At 39.3% G+C, this 17,406-nt stretch overlaps 1 protein-coding gene across 2 annotated transcripts in view; it reads right to left on the reverse strand.

Annotated features, from left to right (window-relative positions):
- The window catches only part of Ocrl (OCRL inositol polyphosphate-5-phosphatase), a 52,085-nt gene that overhangs the window by 7,806 nt on the left and 26,873 nt on the right, over nucleotides 1–17,406 (reverse strand). For both annotated transcript variants that reach the window (XM_028762461.1, XM_028762511.1), the window contains 6 exons: nucleotides 15,209–15,318; nucleotides 13,385–13,520; nucleotides 9,968–10,078; nucleotides 9,194–9,359; nucleotides 8,714–8,949; nucleotides 1,110–1,133 (listed from right to left, as the gene is read on the reverse strand). In XM_028762461.1, the coding sequence (XP_028618294.1) occupies nucleotides 1,110–1,133; nucleotides 8,714–8,949; nucleotides 9,194–9,359; nucleotides 9,968–10,078; nucleotides 13,385–13,520; nucleotides 15,209–15,318 (783 nt within the window). The remainder of the gene's footprint in view (nucleotides 1–1,109; nucleotides 1,134–8,713; nucleotides 8,950–9,193; nucleotides 9,360–9,967; nucleotides 10,079–13,384; nucleotides 13,521–15,208; nucleotides 15,319–17,406) is intronic.

The following is a 17,406-nucleotide window of genomic DNA, read 5'->3' on the forward strand; positions in this document are numbered from 1 at the left end:
AGTATCAAGGATCCTCAAGTCACTTCTTTGTGGTGTGTGTGCTCCATGTGGATGTATGTATGTATGTGTGTAGGCAGGTCAGGGGTTGATACCACGTGTCTCCCGCCATCTGTCTCCATCTCATTTTTTTTTTTTTTTTGAGACAGGCTCTCTCACTGAACATGGAGGTAACTGATTCTGTTAGATTGGCTGGCCAGGGAGCTCCAGGGACCCATTCCCCAGCGCTGGGATTACAGGTATGTGCTATTGCATCCAGCCTTTTTGTTTACATTACTGTTGGAAATCTGAACCTAGGGCCTCATGGTTACATGGTGAGTACTTTATTGCCTGGGCCATCTCCCCAGCTTCCAAATCACTCTTAATGCAACAGGAACAACATTTTGGTTTTGGTTTTACTATCACTGGAAGTAGGAGGAGCTAAATAGAACTGTCCAACTCACGAGTTTTCAGATAAGATCTATCAAGACAAATCTGGGCAGGAGATGTAGTTTCATGGTATAGCACATGTCTGCAAATTAAAAATGCATGATGATGTGGGTATCTCAATGGTAGTGTGTTTCTCTAGCATGTGTAGTAAGGCCCTGTTTCATCCCTTGCAACATTCTTTAGTGTGCACACGCATGTACATGTGCATGTACACATACTAGTGGCTAGGGATATAGCTCAGTTAGAATGCTTATCTATCATCTACCACAAGGCCAAAGTTTTATTCCCAGGACTGAATAAAATCAGAGGTGCTATAATCTCAGCACTGAGGAGGTGGAGACAGGAGGATGAAAAAAATTGACGTCACTCTTTGCTACCAAGTGAATTTGAGGCTAGCCTATAATACATGAGACCCTGTCTTAAAAAGAAAAAGAAATTGCACCCTTGAGCTTTATTTATTTTACATACAGAATATCAACAACTTGTCAGATGTGTCAACATTGTTCCTATATTTTGAGCATACTTCAAGACATCTTGCAGGACATCAGCGGTTATTAGGAAATTCTCACCGAGTCAGAGGCCTCTGATTGATATGAGAATGCTTAGGGACACTTTCCAGGGACCACAGTTAAGTGTTAATCAAGCACAAGGAAACCTTCAATACCACCAATGGATTGAATTACCTTTTCTAGGAAGCTGTCTTCTTCCTGAGAGCAGAGCAGGAGAAAAGTCATTGGCGGATAGACAATGGTCAGAGTTAATTTACAGTATTAGAAACAGCTCAGCATTAGGTCTTGCTAGCTTTCTAGACACACTTTTAACAGTTCTGAGTCCTTCAAACAGTGAACACTGAAAATGGAACCCATTCCCCACATGCAAAGTTCTTTGTCACACCTAGTGTACATAACAGTTCCCTGAGATTATCACTAATGTAACACCCTTCTCCAGACCTTGATGATAGGCAGTCCCCTCTGGAAGCTGCCTGAGGCCCCAGCCAAGCCTGGTGCTACATCTCCCTGTTCTTCTACTGTCATCCGCAGTTCTTACCTGGTCGTAAGGTTAGTTCCATGGAAGAACTTGGCTGCAGGTCTGAGAGTGGATATTCAGAATTGGGGAATACATACTTCTTGTCTATTTCTACTTTTACTTCCATATACTCTTTCCTCTTGCCATTCTCATCCCAGCTAGCCTCCTGAGTCTCCAAGAGCCCCCTCCAGCTTCTTCTCTTACCCTGTACCCACCCACCTCCTCAAAAGTGTCTAGACTCCCCAGATTTGAAGACCAACTGAAATGTAAGTGGACTTTATCTCAGAGCTTTGTGGCTCAGTTCCTCTACTTTCCTAGTGGATATAAAAGACAAAGGAGAAGCAGAGGCAACAGTGCTTTCATTGTCCTTATTATTTCTGCACTTATACAATCCAATGAGAAATAGAGAGCAGCAGCCATGATTACCACCGCCAGAGGAATCTCTACCATGTAACCGTGCAAAGGGTGTATATACGATGCCACTTTATCTGCACATCAATGTGAAGCATTATTTCCATTTTACAGATGAAGAAACTGAGGCTTTGAGAGATTAAATTATTTGCCCAAGGTCATGGATAGGTAATAAGTGACAGAACCAGGATTGGAACCCAGGTCTGACTAATCCCACTCATTATCATCACTCTCTTAGACAGCTGAGAGACGACGACATAAGTGCTTCCTAGATAGAGAGGCAGGGGAAATCTGTGAGTGTACTTTTATGATCAGCTAAGGAGAGTGAGACATGTTATTCACAAGGCAGTGTGGTTTATGCAAAGAGTATACAGTTATTGATGATAGACAGGCCTGGGTACAAGTCTTCCTTCTGTCTCTTACTGACTTGGTAGAGAGCCCAGGCAATTTACCCAATTTTGTACTGTCCTAGTGTCATCATCTCTGAAGCAGGTAAAATATTTTCCTCACAGGGACAGTGACGCAATCTCAAGTCAGGTGTCTCTGCCACAGAGACTCTCAACTGGGTTCTTCCTGATCCCATTATAGACCACTGAGAAATCAAGTAGAAATCACATCTCAGGTCTGGTAAGTCTAAGGAGAAATCCAAGTCTCTGTGTCAGAGATGCAAGGATGCCTGGAGTGGGAGTGAATATGTATTCCCTGACATTCCAAGTGAATATTCTGAACCTATTTTCCCAAGCTGTTCTTACATATGTCAATTAGGTGTTTTAGTATTGTTAGATATATCATGAATAAAATCTGATTTTCTGAGATTACCTACATTTAAATACCATGGGAAATAAAGATGTCAGAGTGCTAGGTATGCACCATTCTATCCTTGTGATACTTCTAAACATGAAGTTTGTTCTGAGTGCCAACAATCTAACAATTTAATAAAAGTCTGTACTATAACTTCTTTTTAAATTTAGAAATACTTGTTAATAAATCTGACAGATTTTACTTTTGTCCTCTAATGAGTACATGCCCATGATATGACAAGCAAAAAAAAAAAATAAATAAATAAAATAAAAAGGCAGGGAGTTGGTGTGCTATCATCAATCTAGGTCCTGAAAGAAGTTTCCTTTGAGTGGTGAGCATCTACTCATACAAAGGACTATGGGAAACATCTTCTGAATAGAGCAGTGACAGTTAAGGACAAATAAAGGAGAAAGATGTGGTTGGTCCCTAACCCTGGTTTCTAATTGAGCCTGAGTCCTCCTTAGTCTTAGAATTTACCACCCAATGATATCCTCATAATTCCTATGTAAAAGTTCCCAATACTTGGCTACTAGTCCTTAAAAAAAAACAACACAGGATTTTTGTTTTAAAACTGGCATTAGGACCTAGAGCTATATGCACGTTGGGCAAATGGTCTACTACTGAGCCACATGGAAGCCCTTAATCCACAGGATTTCGGGGACAGTATAGTGGAAGTAAGCTAGGCACAGTGAGTGTTATAGGCCTGTTATGGAGTTACTCAGGAAGTTCCCATGAATGCTGAGTTCAGGGCCAGTCTGGACAATATAGCAAGATCCATGCTCTAAGAAAAAATGGGAGAGGCAGAGAGAAACAAATGCACAGTAACGTTAAATGACAAGGTGACTAAGAAGCACTTACTCACCTTGCTTGTGAGAAGCATAACAAACTAGAGAATGTTGAGAGAACAGTGAGAAACAAAATGTGACACTGAATGACAACTTAATGTGTCTGCATTGTCTGCAGCAGGCACTGGGGAACAAGGACAAAATCACCCCTGCCCGAGCAGTATTACAGAATGTTTAATCTGGCAGAACTAAACGGGAGAAAATGAAGTGTAGAAACAAAGTGAAACATGAAACGGATATCAACATAGGTTAAGTAGGAGAAAAGAAACACCTTACAACGAACATGGCAGCTCACGGCTAAGCTTTTTGCCTCCAAGCTTGATGACTCTGGAACTCACATAGTGGAGTAAAAGAATCAACTCCACAAAATTGTCCTCTAACTTCTATATGTAAGCCTGGGTGTGCATGCAGAAGCTAAATCGGTCAACGGATCAATTTATGTAGTAATATGGGGGGAGATGGCTCACTTGATGGAGGTGTATGTATGCAGACCCAGTTCAATCCCTAGATCCCACAAGGTGGAAGTAGAGAAGCAACTCCCAAGAGTTGGCCTGACCAAAAAACCATATATATTTTAGTTTAGTGTCTTTTAGTAGAATGTTTGTCTGGCATGAATGAGGTGCTGGCTTCCACCCCACCCCAATATCACAAAACTGAGAAATGGAAAAAAAAGAGGAAACTCTCTAAGAGGAATCCAAAGGACTGCTAAAATGCTAGTGGAAAGGCAGCAAATGGACATGAAGAGTTTATTTCTTTGTTGGCTGCGATGATGGTTCAGTGGTTCATTCACTTGCCACACAAGTGTGATGGAGTCTGGATTCTCAGAACCCAAGAAAATGCCGAGTGGATGTGGTGGCCTGCCTGGAATTCTAGCCTTGGGAGATAAGAGACCCTCAAACTAAGTTATACTAGCCATCTCCTATACTAGCCATATCCCTGAGATCTGGGTTTATCTAACAAACTACCTCAATGCTTAAGGTGAGAGACAAATGGAAAATGATTCTTGACATCAGGAACAGGGCTTCACATGCATGCACATACAAATATACATGTACACCACACACGTACAGTGAGCTTACTTCTCTGGATGTAGGCAAAAAGAAAACAAATGTAAATTATACTTAATCCAATGGTAGACTGAATTTTGGAACTAGCAAAGCCAGTTAACCTCTACTAAAAACTTCCACTCTTCCCTGGAGTGACACATAATAAGCATAATGCAAATCATTCCTCAGCCTAATATTTACTCTAAGAAGAATGCTCTCAGTAGTGAATGCAGATAAAACAATATAAAAGAGTCCTTTGTAAGTAGAAGATGCAGTTGCCAGTAGCGAGGAGGATTAAACCCAGGGCCTGGGGTAGGTATGTCAGGAAAGTGCTCTACCACTGAGCTGCATCTCCAGCTCCTCTGCCCACTTTTAACTTTTTATAGTAGACAAAGCTTGTCAAATTTCCCTAGCCAGCCTTGATCTTGTGATTCTCTTGTCTTTCATCTTCCAAGTAGTTGGATAAAAAGTGTGTGCCACCAGGCCCAACCAGAAGGTTCAAAGTTAAGAAAAACTAAGTGGAAATCAAAGCTCTCAGAAGAAATAGTTCATATGAAATAGAGAGAAGAAACAAATCATACATGTAAGGAGTGATTAGATCAGTAAGATAAAGAGAACAGAGAGACGAGATCACTGGCATCAGATGAATCACCAAGTTCTTATCTCAAACTCTATATCCCTCTCCTCATCAGCATGTTCTCCACCCAGCTTTCTTCTTTTTCATGTCTGTACTTGCAACCAAAATCCTTAACGAGTCCTGGCACTTCAAGCCTGGTTTCTTTTCTATTAGCTCATTCTATATGCAACATCAGAAGGTTCCTTCTAATACGGCCAATTTACAATGTTGTATTAGTCCTCAAAGTCTCCTGAAGGTTCTAGATAATCTCTGGCTCAAGCATAAGTACATCTCTTGATTTCCAGACCATTACCTGCCTCTATCCTACAGAACCAGCTTCATCTATCATAATTTGACCCTCCCTTCAAGAGAAATCTTGTAATTTCCTACTCATGGCCAGTTTTCTCTTGCTTTGCATCCTTTATTCAAGGTGCCCCTTACTTCTGGAAGAACCTACTCATCCAATACCTAAATACATGTTTGTTTCTTAAGTGCACTGACTTGACTAGAAACATGTCTCTGATCAACCCAAATCACTTTTCTAATCAACTTTATTCAGATGCACTAAACTTATTTCTAGATCATGGTAATGTAACAAGCATCAAATAGCCATTAAGATCAAAATAGGCAGATTCTGAGATTGATTTTACAGAGATTGCCTGGTGAGTCGATAAGCTTTTATAACACACAAAGGCTTGAGTAACTACTGGAAAGGCAACTATTGTGAATACAAATTACAATCTCTACAACATTCAGTTTAAATCATTTCCCAAAATATTGACTTAACCAAATATAGTAAACATTAGCCAGCAAAGATCATTAATCTTCAAATTATGTAGAATGAAACTTTCTATTAACCATGATTTAGAATTTAGCTAGACTGTGCACAGAAGTAAACTTTTATGGCCACTAAATTGTAGAAACTTATATCATTTCCATACTACTTTATATTCAGTATGTAATAAATATTGATGATTATTTGGTAGTTAACATGTTAGTTAATCAGACAAATAGACCTTTCTTTGTTCTGAAAAAGAATAAAATAGTCACAATAGCAAATAATTCTCATCCGTTCCCTCTTAATCTAATTCCAATTATCCTAGGAGTTGTAGAATCTCTCTTACTGAAAATGGTTGGAAGAGCAAAAAGCTTCATGCCAATGATCTCATTTCGAATTTGGTAGGAAGTAAGTGGAACATACGAATTGTTCTGAGACAGTACATGGAGACAGAGCACATGCACTGAACTCATTTCTGGCTCTACCATGAATTTATAGCATACAATACAAGAGAGGACATGTACCAGTATTAGTGGCACTGTCTCATGGGATTTGAAATATCCTATTAAGTCCTGGAAAAACCATGAGACCTAAAGAAGTATTTTGGATTTGAAACAGGAAAGATGTTCAGAAAAGGAATGTGATTATTTTAGATCCTTGTTTACTGGCTCACAACATGGATAACTTCCTCATTGATGAGATACAGTAAGTTAATAACACTGAAATGCAATAAGCCATGGAAAGAATGAGAACCCTAAGGCCTACAAAATATGAACTTTCAAAAAGAGCAAATGATCATGAATGCATAATTTCATAAAAAGCTATTCTTTAATTGCAGATGACCAAGGTTCTATTTCCTTAACCCTGAATCAATTATATCCTAGAAGAGGGAAGATGGCCCTATTTAGAGCCACAATTCCTCTAATAATTTTATATACTATTTATGGAGAAATGTGGTTGAATTGCCTGATAATATATTTTATATATAGTAAGAATTTTTAAAGCTGGTTGAGCCTCCAAGTCATTCCCAGAACATGGGAAAATTATGGCCAGGGTACTATATTGCTGCTACTGACGCTGATAAAAATAAGCCTTTTGTCTCATACTGCTTTAAGCATTATTTTTTGTCCTATCAGTCTTTTACCTGGATATTATGATTTTTCATCTTGTGTTTTTATGGTCTTTGTGTATGTTTCTTGTTTTTTTTTCTTTAAAAATTCTAGTTTGTTTTGTTTGTCTACTTGTTTGCTTTCTAAAGACAAAGAAAAAGAAAGAAAGGGTGTGGAGTTAGATGACTGGGTGAGGTGGAAAGGATCTGGGCGGAGCTGGGGGAGGGTAAGCGTGATCAGATTCTATTGCATAATTTTTTTTCAATCAAAAATGGTGGCAGAAGATAAACAATTTTGAAAAATAGCAGACTGACAGGATATGAATTTCTGTAGAAAAGGGTTTTCTTTCAAACACAGGTAAAAACCTTCCATCATGAGAGCTCTATGAAAACAAATGACATTCCAGCGCTGGAATTTGCTCTCTGAGTCACAGGTGCAAGGATTCCATGGCAACGACACAGATTACATTCAGACAAGCCAGCAGGCTACTGCCGCTCTAACCCTTCCTGATGTTCCGAAGCCTGAGCACCAATGTGATTTTTATATACAAATGGTAACACTTGGCTCTTCTTCATTATATCTGAAGAGGAAAAAAAAGCTAAGTGCCAATCTGTACACAAATCTAACAATAGTTTAATTTAGCAGAAACATTTTTAATAGGATGACTCGCTAGGAAATCTTTTTTTTTTAACTGAAAATAATATGCTTTCCCCGCATAAGAATAGAAACATTATATAATAATGTGGCTTGAGGAAGGGGGTGCATATAATTCTTTTTTTTTCTTTCTTGAGTCACATACTAAGAAGCTTCAGTATATGCTCTACTCATCTATAGACTGAGTTTATAACTCAGTTGGCAGAGGGCCTGCCTCACATGCAAGGAGCCCTAGATTTGGTTCCCAACACTGCACAAAACAGATGTAGTGTAGTATACCTGTGATTTCACACTGGGGAGGTGGAGGCAGGAAGATCAGAGTTTAAATTCATTCTCAGTTGAAGAGGAAATTCAAATCCAGCCTGGGCTACAAAAGGAAAAAAAGTGCCATAGGCTCCCTTTCTTAAGGTTCTTTTACCAGTGGTGAATTCAGGTGGGAACCTCTGCTTGTAGTAAGCACCCCTAGGGACTATGAGGTAAGTTCTGTAAGCACCCATAACAGCTTCTGCTCTCATTAGCAGCCAAGGTTGATTTGATATGCTGTAGAGAGGGATACTGGAGTAGAAGTCAGAAAATCTGGGTGGTAGATCTGTCACTAACTTATCTGACTATGGGCAGGTGAATCACTCTGGGCCTCAGTTTTCTTGTAAGCACAATGGAGATAGTACTGCATGGTGCACTTACCACACCGAGCATACATGCCAATTTATGCAAAAGTGTGATGAGCTTAAGGAGCATAGCTTTGAGAGGAAGCCTTTGATCTCATTTTGGAAGTAGAATATATTATCTACTATAGTTCCAACAAGACTTAACTACACAGTAGTCTCTCCTTTTCCCTCCCAAGCTTAATTTAATCAAAGTAGTGCTAAGATAAAGTGACATTCTTTTATATTATTTGTCAGTTCCCATGACTCCAGAAGAAGAGAGAAGGCACAGAAATAATAGGGACAAAACATGCAAATTAAATGCAAAGAAGGTTGCCTTCTGAGGATGCATCTCACCAGGTCTATGAGTTTGGTGACAGGAACTTCTCGGATTGGTCTTTTCATTCGGCACAAAGCCTCCAATGAGGTTCCAAAGCAACTTGGAAGATAATTCCCACTGATGGTCAAGAAGTAATCCTTTCCTCGATCCAAATGGAGGACAAGAATATCTTCAATCTTATCCTCACCGGAGTTCAGGATGGTTACAGAGTCTTTGCTGACATATACATCAAGGGAAATGTCTATTGTCTCGTCTGAAATGAAAGAGATGGAGCATTGTAGCACAGATCTTTTCTGTGGGAAAGCAACTCTTCTCCAAAAAACAGAATCACCAGTCAACAACAGGGAAGAGATGGGACACACAAAAGAGGTATCACCAATATAAGGACAGTGCAGGTGAGAGACAAGTCATTAGAGAACAAGAAGTTAAGCCAGGGTTGTGGGAGGCTTAAGGAGTTGGTATTGTGGCAAGCAGACAGTGGTAGAGGGGAAACTCACTTGGCTCCAAGTAGCCCTCAAAAGGTTCAGCTCGAAGCCATGGCTTGCAGTATTGGGTGTCATTAAGCTTAGGGATGAAAGAAAAATGGCAGGGAACCTGTCCATTGTTGCTGATCTGGAACTTCTCCTTTTGCAGCTGCCGAAACTTCACATTCTCAAACATAAACTGGGGAATAACAAACAGACAGACACAACCATGCATTCATAGTAGGGGAAGTGAGTTGGATTATTTGTAGACAATATGAATCAAGAATAAGGTAATTATTAATCAGATATATAACTACCACATATATTCACAGACTGAGACAACTTCCTAGAATTGACTCTCATACATTATTTAGTTCACACCAGCAGAGAAGGATTTAGGCAACTCTTGACCCTGTTCAAGGCTACTCAGATTGTTCCAGGGATTACGGAGAGGACCGTGATCATGGTCCAGGATGCTCATTCTGTGACTGAGCTCTGTTTCCCCAGACACATGAACTAAGCACCAAACAAGAATAACTAATCCGAAGGCCTCCTACCTGCTAGGCATTATTGTAAGAGCTTATCATGTATTATTTAACTCATGTGATCCAGAAAGGGGAGCTGAATCTCTGAGAGGGTACGGCACTTCATGTGCTCCTGCAACTACCAAACTGCAAGTGAGACTAGGACTCAGACAGTCTGACACTGGTGATGATGGTTTTAACCTTGATGCCCCTTTAAGTAACACGAATTCCTCAGTGTTGACTACAACGGACAGGAGACAGGAAGCTATGCAGTTTTGCTTACCTCTCTCCTGCTAAGGTCTAATGAAGGAAGGAAGTCATTTTCCATTCTGTCCATAATGCGTACAATATCTTCAAAGACCTTCCGATACCTCCGCTCATCCACAACCTTCACCTAAAGGGGATGAAGGCATCATTTTCAGCTTCACATGCTCGTAGCTCATCTCCATCAGAGATTATCTAATAATCTAAAACTGGGCATTATGGGAACAGCTTTAAAATAAACTATAGTATGTTTAGTGCTCTCAAAAACTTTAATAGCTTGCTTCACCAATAACTATAACTTTCACTTAAAGCTCCCGAGTGGGGGGATTAAAGGCATGGACCACCGCCACCTAGCTGTCTCTAACAAATTCTAAGTCACTTAAAAACCCTAAGTTAACAGGCTCTATTTAGATGATAAGCATTATAAAAAATATACATTAGGGGAAAGGTAATGTTAATTGGCTAAATTTCTGGAAAAGTCCAATCTGTAAGAAGCTTGATAATAGTACATATTTGGCAAGGATTTTTCTTTGTTCCACTGTTAATTATCTGACTGTGGAGAAAATGGGATAATTGTAGTAAAAATGATTTCTTGCAGTGAGTAAAATGACAGAGCTAAAATACATCCATTGCTATTTTTTTTAACAGGCATAAAATAGTAAAACTAGAAAAATATGATTAAAGCACTTAAGTCCATTAGCTGCCACGGACATTTGCAGGAATCAGATAATTGCTCAGATTACATAAAAGGGACTGTGGTGTTAGTAAGTGCAACTAGTGACCACTTTAGAAAAAGGCCACCACAAAAATATCCTAGAATAAAACCATGACAACAGACAAGTCATTTAAACTAACGAATGGGTTAAGAAGGTGTTCAGGTGACACAGGACTTTCAATGTCCTGATATAGCTGTATTTTTTTAAAAAAATATTAAAACTTTATACAAACTAATGTTACAATTTAGTACAAGTAATGTAACATAGCACTGTTATATGTGAGATACCAGTTTTCTTTTTACTCAAAGTCTAAAATGTCACAAAAAGCCATGTTAAAAAGAGATTTGTGTATACAGCAAAGGGTCTGAGGTGGATGTGGAAAACAGCTGAGCTGAACAGTCTAGGGAGTTGTTTCGATGTTTTAAATGTATCTGAGTCACAACTTAGAGAACTGAAGGTTGATCATTTTAGTCCTACAGTATGTAAATGTTAGGTTATGATGAATTTCACACTCTGACAGAATTTTGTAACCTGTTCTTTCTGAAAGTTGTTTGTTTTTATCTTTCCAGGTCTCTCTCTCTCTCTCTCTCTCTCTCTCTCTCTCTTTTTTTTTTTTTTCTTTTTCCTTTTTGAGACAGGGGACTCTCTGTGTAGCCTTGGCTGATCCTGGAACTTGTTCTGTAGACCAGGCTAGCCTCAAACTCATAGAAATCTGCCTTCCTTTGCCTTTCAAATGCTGAAATTAAAGATGGGTAACATCTTGACAGCCCTTCAAAGAACGTTTTTAAAATGCTGTATCATTTAAAAGAAGAAATATAGAATTTAAAGATACACAAAAATATAAAGAACCTTTGAAAAATTTAAAATACTGAGATATAATATGAAAAATATTCCAAGGAAACACAACAAAAAATCCAAGCAGGCCAGTGTTTGGGAAGAGATACCTTCCTTAAACGGATTAGGGGGTTCATGTGAGGAAAAGAGGACATCCTGGAAGTACAAACTGGACTTGAATGGGTGACATATGGGTTCTGAAAGCAGGTTTCATCAGGATATCCGAACTGTGAAGCCAGCCACTGCTCGGTAGTGGAAAGAGCACAAATACAGGTGTTAAACAGACTCAAGATTTGAATCTCTGCTCTCTTCCTCTGCTCTCAAGGAAGTGATTTTTAAAGTCCTAGGGTTTTTTTTTTAATCTGCTCCTCTGTGGAATGACAAGTATTTAAGTGAGCACTGTTGTGGGAAGTAGCCGAAGTGCACAAAGAACCCAGCACCACTTCTAGCACAGAGCTAGAATGTGAGGTTAGTATGTAGGATTAAACACATGGCTAGTGTCATTCTTATGTTAAGACTTCAAAGTGGGGTGGGAAGTGGGTAGGGGTGAGTAGAACTCAGTGTTTAGAAAGCACAAAGCCCTGTGTTCGATTCCTAGCATCACATTAAAAACAACTGCAGAGAGTAGAGGATGTTAACCAATTCTTGCCAAGTTGTCATCTGATCTTCATATATCCCACAGCATGTGCCCTTCAATAAACATATAATAAACAAAAAAACCCCAATAACTGTAATCCAAAAGTGGACAAAAATGTTATTGGTTGTTCTGAAAAATTTTTAAATATATTCTAATACCACAAACTAATTTTGTTTCCCAAGAAAATGCCCTAAAGTCCTTTAAAAAGAGGACTATGGAGGGTGTGTGTGTGTGTTTGTGCATGTGTGCTTGTGCATGTGCACGCTGTGTGCTGGAGGGATGGCTCAGTAGTTAGGAGCACTGGTTGCTCTTTCAGAAGATCTGGGTTCAATTCCTAGCACCTACATGGCAGATCCTAGCTGTCTGTGACACGAATTCCAAGGGATCCAACACCCTCATACAGATATACATGTAGGTGAAACACTAGTGTATATAAAATAAAAACAAACAATTTAAAAAAGGAGGACTCAGGACAAGAGTTACCATAAGATACATGGGTGATATGTATGTCAGCAGTTCTTGAAACCGTAATAAAAAAAAATCTGTCCTATTTTGCCCTCTGCATGCATGAATCCTTATGAGTTGGTCTCATTATCAGCATACTTTGTAGAGGAGGAGACTGATACATGAGGATGTTAAATAAATTGTCCACAGTCACACAATTATAAAGTGGTTGACCTGGAATGCAAACCCAGGTAGTAGATTATCAAGTCATCCTAGTAAGAACCACACTAGTTATATCCTGATAGTTACAAGATCACATGTGTGGAAAATACATAAGAAATAAAGTATAAGTCAGCAAGCTTATAATGTGCACACTCATAATACAGCTAAAAAAATGAGAAAAAATGCATTTATAATATAGGAAAAACATTAATGGGCTATAAATTCAGCTCAAGATGCAACCAAGTTCAAAGCAACATCAAACCTATGCTGTTTGAGAGGAAGACATCACTAGCAGATGGAACTATGTCTCTTAAATTAACAAGTATATCTGGTTCTATTCTGCTCAGTCTGTGCCTATACAGCATAAAATACCTATACATCAGTAAAAGGAGTGGACTGTGAAGAGATCTAAGGGTAGCATTTGAGACAGGTGAGGGAGTGCTAACCACTCAACTCAGTAAGTGATGATTTGTTTAGAGATCATTTACCACATGCTGGATTCTGAATTCACTCTCTATCTATACAGTACTCTGGAACTAGCTACTTAACATGTAAGTAAATGAATGAACAATCAACTGCTTACCCCAATATGGAACAGGGCGCTAACAGGTTTGTGGTCACTAGTTTTGAGTTTCATGTGACTCCGGTAATGAAGTTGATTAACATTTATTCCTCTCCAAAGAATTCGGTCACACCAGGCTGGAACTCGGCATTTCCCACTGTACATAAAGGAATGAGTCATAAACAACACATCACACAAGAGGAATAGCACATGTTGGTTTAGAATCACATTAAGCCTCTTTTTATGTGCTCCCAGTGATCCACACACTTCTTCCCAGAGGACTCCTATCATCTTCTTTCCTATACTGTCAGCACTGATAATGAATGGCCTGTGTCTGCTTGCCAGCCACTGAGCTCCTAGCACTACTGCCCAGCACAAAGTATGTGCCTAATATCTAAGACTGAATAGATGGTTTCCCTACATTTAGGTCTGCATCTTAAACAATGTCAACATAGGGGAAGGTAGAACAGCACATTCCTAAAATAGCCTTATAAGGTCAGGGTTCCATTCTGAATATCTCCTCTTCCTTTGCTCCACCTGACTGCAATGATACTTCATAATAGACAACTAATCGAGTAGAAAACTGCAATCCTCTGTTCCTAGAGTGGGTTTACTCTCTGGAGAAGAATAGAGCTTTCTCTTCTAAACCTGGACTTTCACGGACACTTCTAGCTTCTTTGATAGAGATGAACTAACATGTACACATGCAAGCCTGAGCATAGAATACTCCACAGAATACTGAGGGCAAAGAAAACTTATTCATCGTTCATTCAAATGAGGACTGCCTTGTACACTTGATCAAGTAGGTGACTCAAATATCCTTTATCAGTAGCTCTGGAGTTTGACCTTAAGTGGCAGAAACCAAGCAAAGTAAACAAGGTCCCACAGTGTCCCTTTTCAATTGTGGACTGGCTCCCTGGGTACATGGGACGACCCCGCATCCCCTGCTGCCAGTTCTCCTAACCCTCACCCCGACCCATCTAATGATCTCAGAGTCTGCAGCAGCTGAGTATGCCCATGGATTCTTTTGTCTGTCAAGCTCCTGAGCCACCTAGGAAACTAGGAAAAAGAAACATATGCAGTAGACAGCTAGGTAAGGATTTACTGACAGGATCACTCACTACTTTTCTGCAGGAAATGAGAAAAATCAAAGGGACTCCAAGGAGTAGTTTTCACTTTTCCCCCCAACAACAGCATGTATAAGTCCAGACATTGGGATTTCTAAGAGGTCACCAACAAATTATTTTTAAAGACCTTTTTAAAAATTTTCATTTATGTGTACATATAAGCAGGTTCTGTCAAAGGCCAGGAGAGGCTGTCAGATTCCCTGGACTTGGGTCCTTTGCAAGAACTTGGGTCCTTTCCAAGAGCACCAAATATTCTAGCTACTGAGTAATCCCTCCAGGCCCTTACAAATGGATTCTGGTGTATTCTCAGGACCAAGTGTAACTGTGCAAGAAGAGATGCTTATGACTCTTCAGTCTCACCTTCTGGTTTCCAAGGTTAAGTAGCAGAGAAGGGGTGTGGGGGAAGGGGCTAAGAGTATCAGCTAATAAGGAAGAGTAAGATTAGGAAGGCAAAAATCCAAGCTAGTTTGCAGAGGTAATAGAACCAGGGTGCTGGAGGTAGCTCATAAAATGTCACCAGCCCTAACATCTAATTAATACTTTCTCAATATAAGCTCAATTTGAAATACCCTTCTGTAATAACACTGGGCCATTTGATTTCCCTCTCTGCATATGGAGCGATATAAATACAGTTCCTAGCCTATCAGAAGGGATATGGAAGGACACAGAAAAAAGATCAAGCTTTAATCTTTCTGTGAAAACATTCTCATCACTTTACCTGGAATCCCATCTGTCAGTTTTAGAATCATACTTGTAAGTGGGAACAAACTTGATTTCCCCTTCATTGAAATCTGCAAAAGCTTTTTTCTGTGTGCGCTGAATGTTTAACTACAGACAGAAAGAAATATCACATAAGCATAGCAACAGCATAGCGACGTAAGTGATAGGTTGACTGGCCACTGTTTCCGTTCTAGGTATTCAGTTCCAAAGCCTTTTTGACCGTGGAAAAACACACAGATAAGATTTCTTATCTTTTGAATTCAATGTCAACATTGTCATAGCATCTGAATTCACCTTCTAACAACACTTATTAGCATACTGACATTTATTCCCAGTTGTGTCCAGGATAACATTGTGGAAACAAGAATTCAGAATAATCCCATATTACATAGGACAGGAATTATCTAGCATAATTATAATTACAATGAAAAGCAAACAAACCATGAAAGGATAATTTTGAAAGCAATTTCAGCAAATAATTAACGATTTCTTTCTTTTTTAAAGAGTTATTTATTTTATGTATATGAGCACACTGTAGCTGTCTTCAGACATACCAGAAGAGAGCATCAGAACATCTCATTACAGATGGCTGTGAGCCAGCATGTGGTTGCTGGGAATTGAACTCAGGACCTCTGGAAGAGCCGCCAGTGCTCTTAACCACTGAGCCATCTCTCCAGCCCAATGATTTTTTTCTTAATGGGTGAGTTGGGGCTCTAGAGATGGCTCATTGGTTTAGAGAGCACACTGCTTCTTCAGAGGACCTGGATTTGTTGGATGGCTCACAACTACCTGTAACGTGAGCTCTGGTGGAGCCACAGCTGCCTCCTGGCCTCCATGCGTACTGCACTCATGTATATAGACCCATACCCATACACACACACACACACACACACACACACACATGCTGACACACACACAGTGATCCTCCTGTCTCCACCTCTCCCTGTTAATGCTGGGGTTATGAGTACATATGGTCATGCTTGTTTTTTCTATGTGGATGCTAGGATCCAAATTCAGGTCCTCGTGCTCTCAGGAAAAGCATCATTTCTCCACCTCTACAGCCCAGTGTTTGTAAAAGTTATCCTCACTCAGATATTTTACCCATGTGATATGAGATTCAAAATTTATCCCAACTGTATCCTTTCTATATGCAAGAAAAAGGAAGAAATGCAAACAAATTAGCCATTCAACTTCAGGGTAAAGGTAGATAGCTAAGAAAGGCTCACTATCAAAACTACTGTATTGGGCTGGAGAGATGGTTCAATGGTTAAGAGCACTTGACTGCTCTTCCAGAGGTCCTGAGTTCAATTCCCAGCAACCACATGGTGGCTCACAAACGTCTGTAATGGGATCTGATGCCTTCTTCTGGTGTGTCTGAAGAGATCAATGGTGTACTCATATACATAAAATAAATAAATAAATCTAAAAAAAAAACCCCTACTGTACTGCAAAAATCCTAAATTTTTACTGTCGCTAAAGGTCAAAAAATCTCTCATGGGGATTTAAAGACATTTAAATCAAGTCGAAACATTGTCTTTCCTCATTAAGAAGCATTTACTTTCATTCCAGTACCATGACATTCTGGGTCCATAATAAAAGGAAATGCAATCAGCATACCAAAGATATATATATTTACTGTGGCACTATTCATAATAGCCAAATATAAGGAACCATGAGAAGTGCCTGCTAATAGTGACTAGATAAAGAAAATGTGACACACACACACATATATTATTCAATCATAATGAATGAAATACTGTCATTTGCCACAAAATGAATGGGCTAGACAAAATTAATGTTAAATGCCATAAACCAGACACAGAAAGACAAATGTTACATTTTAGCTCTCAGGTATGAAAACCCAAAGAAGTCAACCTGAATGTAGAACAGTGATCATCAGAAAGCAGGATGTGAGGGGAGGTTGCATAGAAACAAGCTGGATGATTTCTATGGCACTGTAGATCTCCCCACAGCATTACATGGATTATGCAAATGTTCCACCACTGAGCGACAGTCCCCAGCTCCAAGAAGCTGCATTCGATTATTGTATTCTGAATACACTTGAATAATTTGTTGAATATCACAACAAACACAATGATTGTGTGCAAATAATATGTATTAATCAAATATGAGAGGACATGAAGGAACATTCATTTTTATTGGCCAGTACCTATATTCCAAAACAAATTATTTTTA

This window comes from Grammomys surdaster, unplaced genomic scaffold, assembly GCF_004785775.1.
Source record: "Grammomys surdaster isolate TR1022 unplaced genomic scaffold, NIH_TR_1.0 60, whole genome shotgun sequence".
NCBI classification, from domain to species: domain Eukaryota; kingdom Metazoa; phylum Chordata; class Mammalia; order Rodentia; family Muridae; genus Grammomys; species Grammomys surdaster.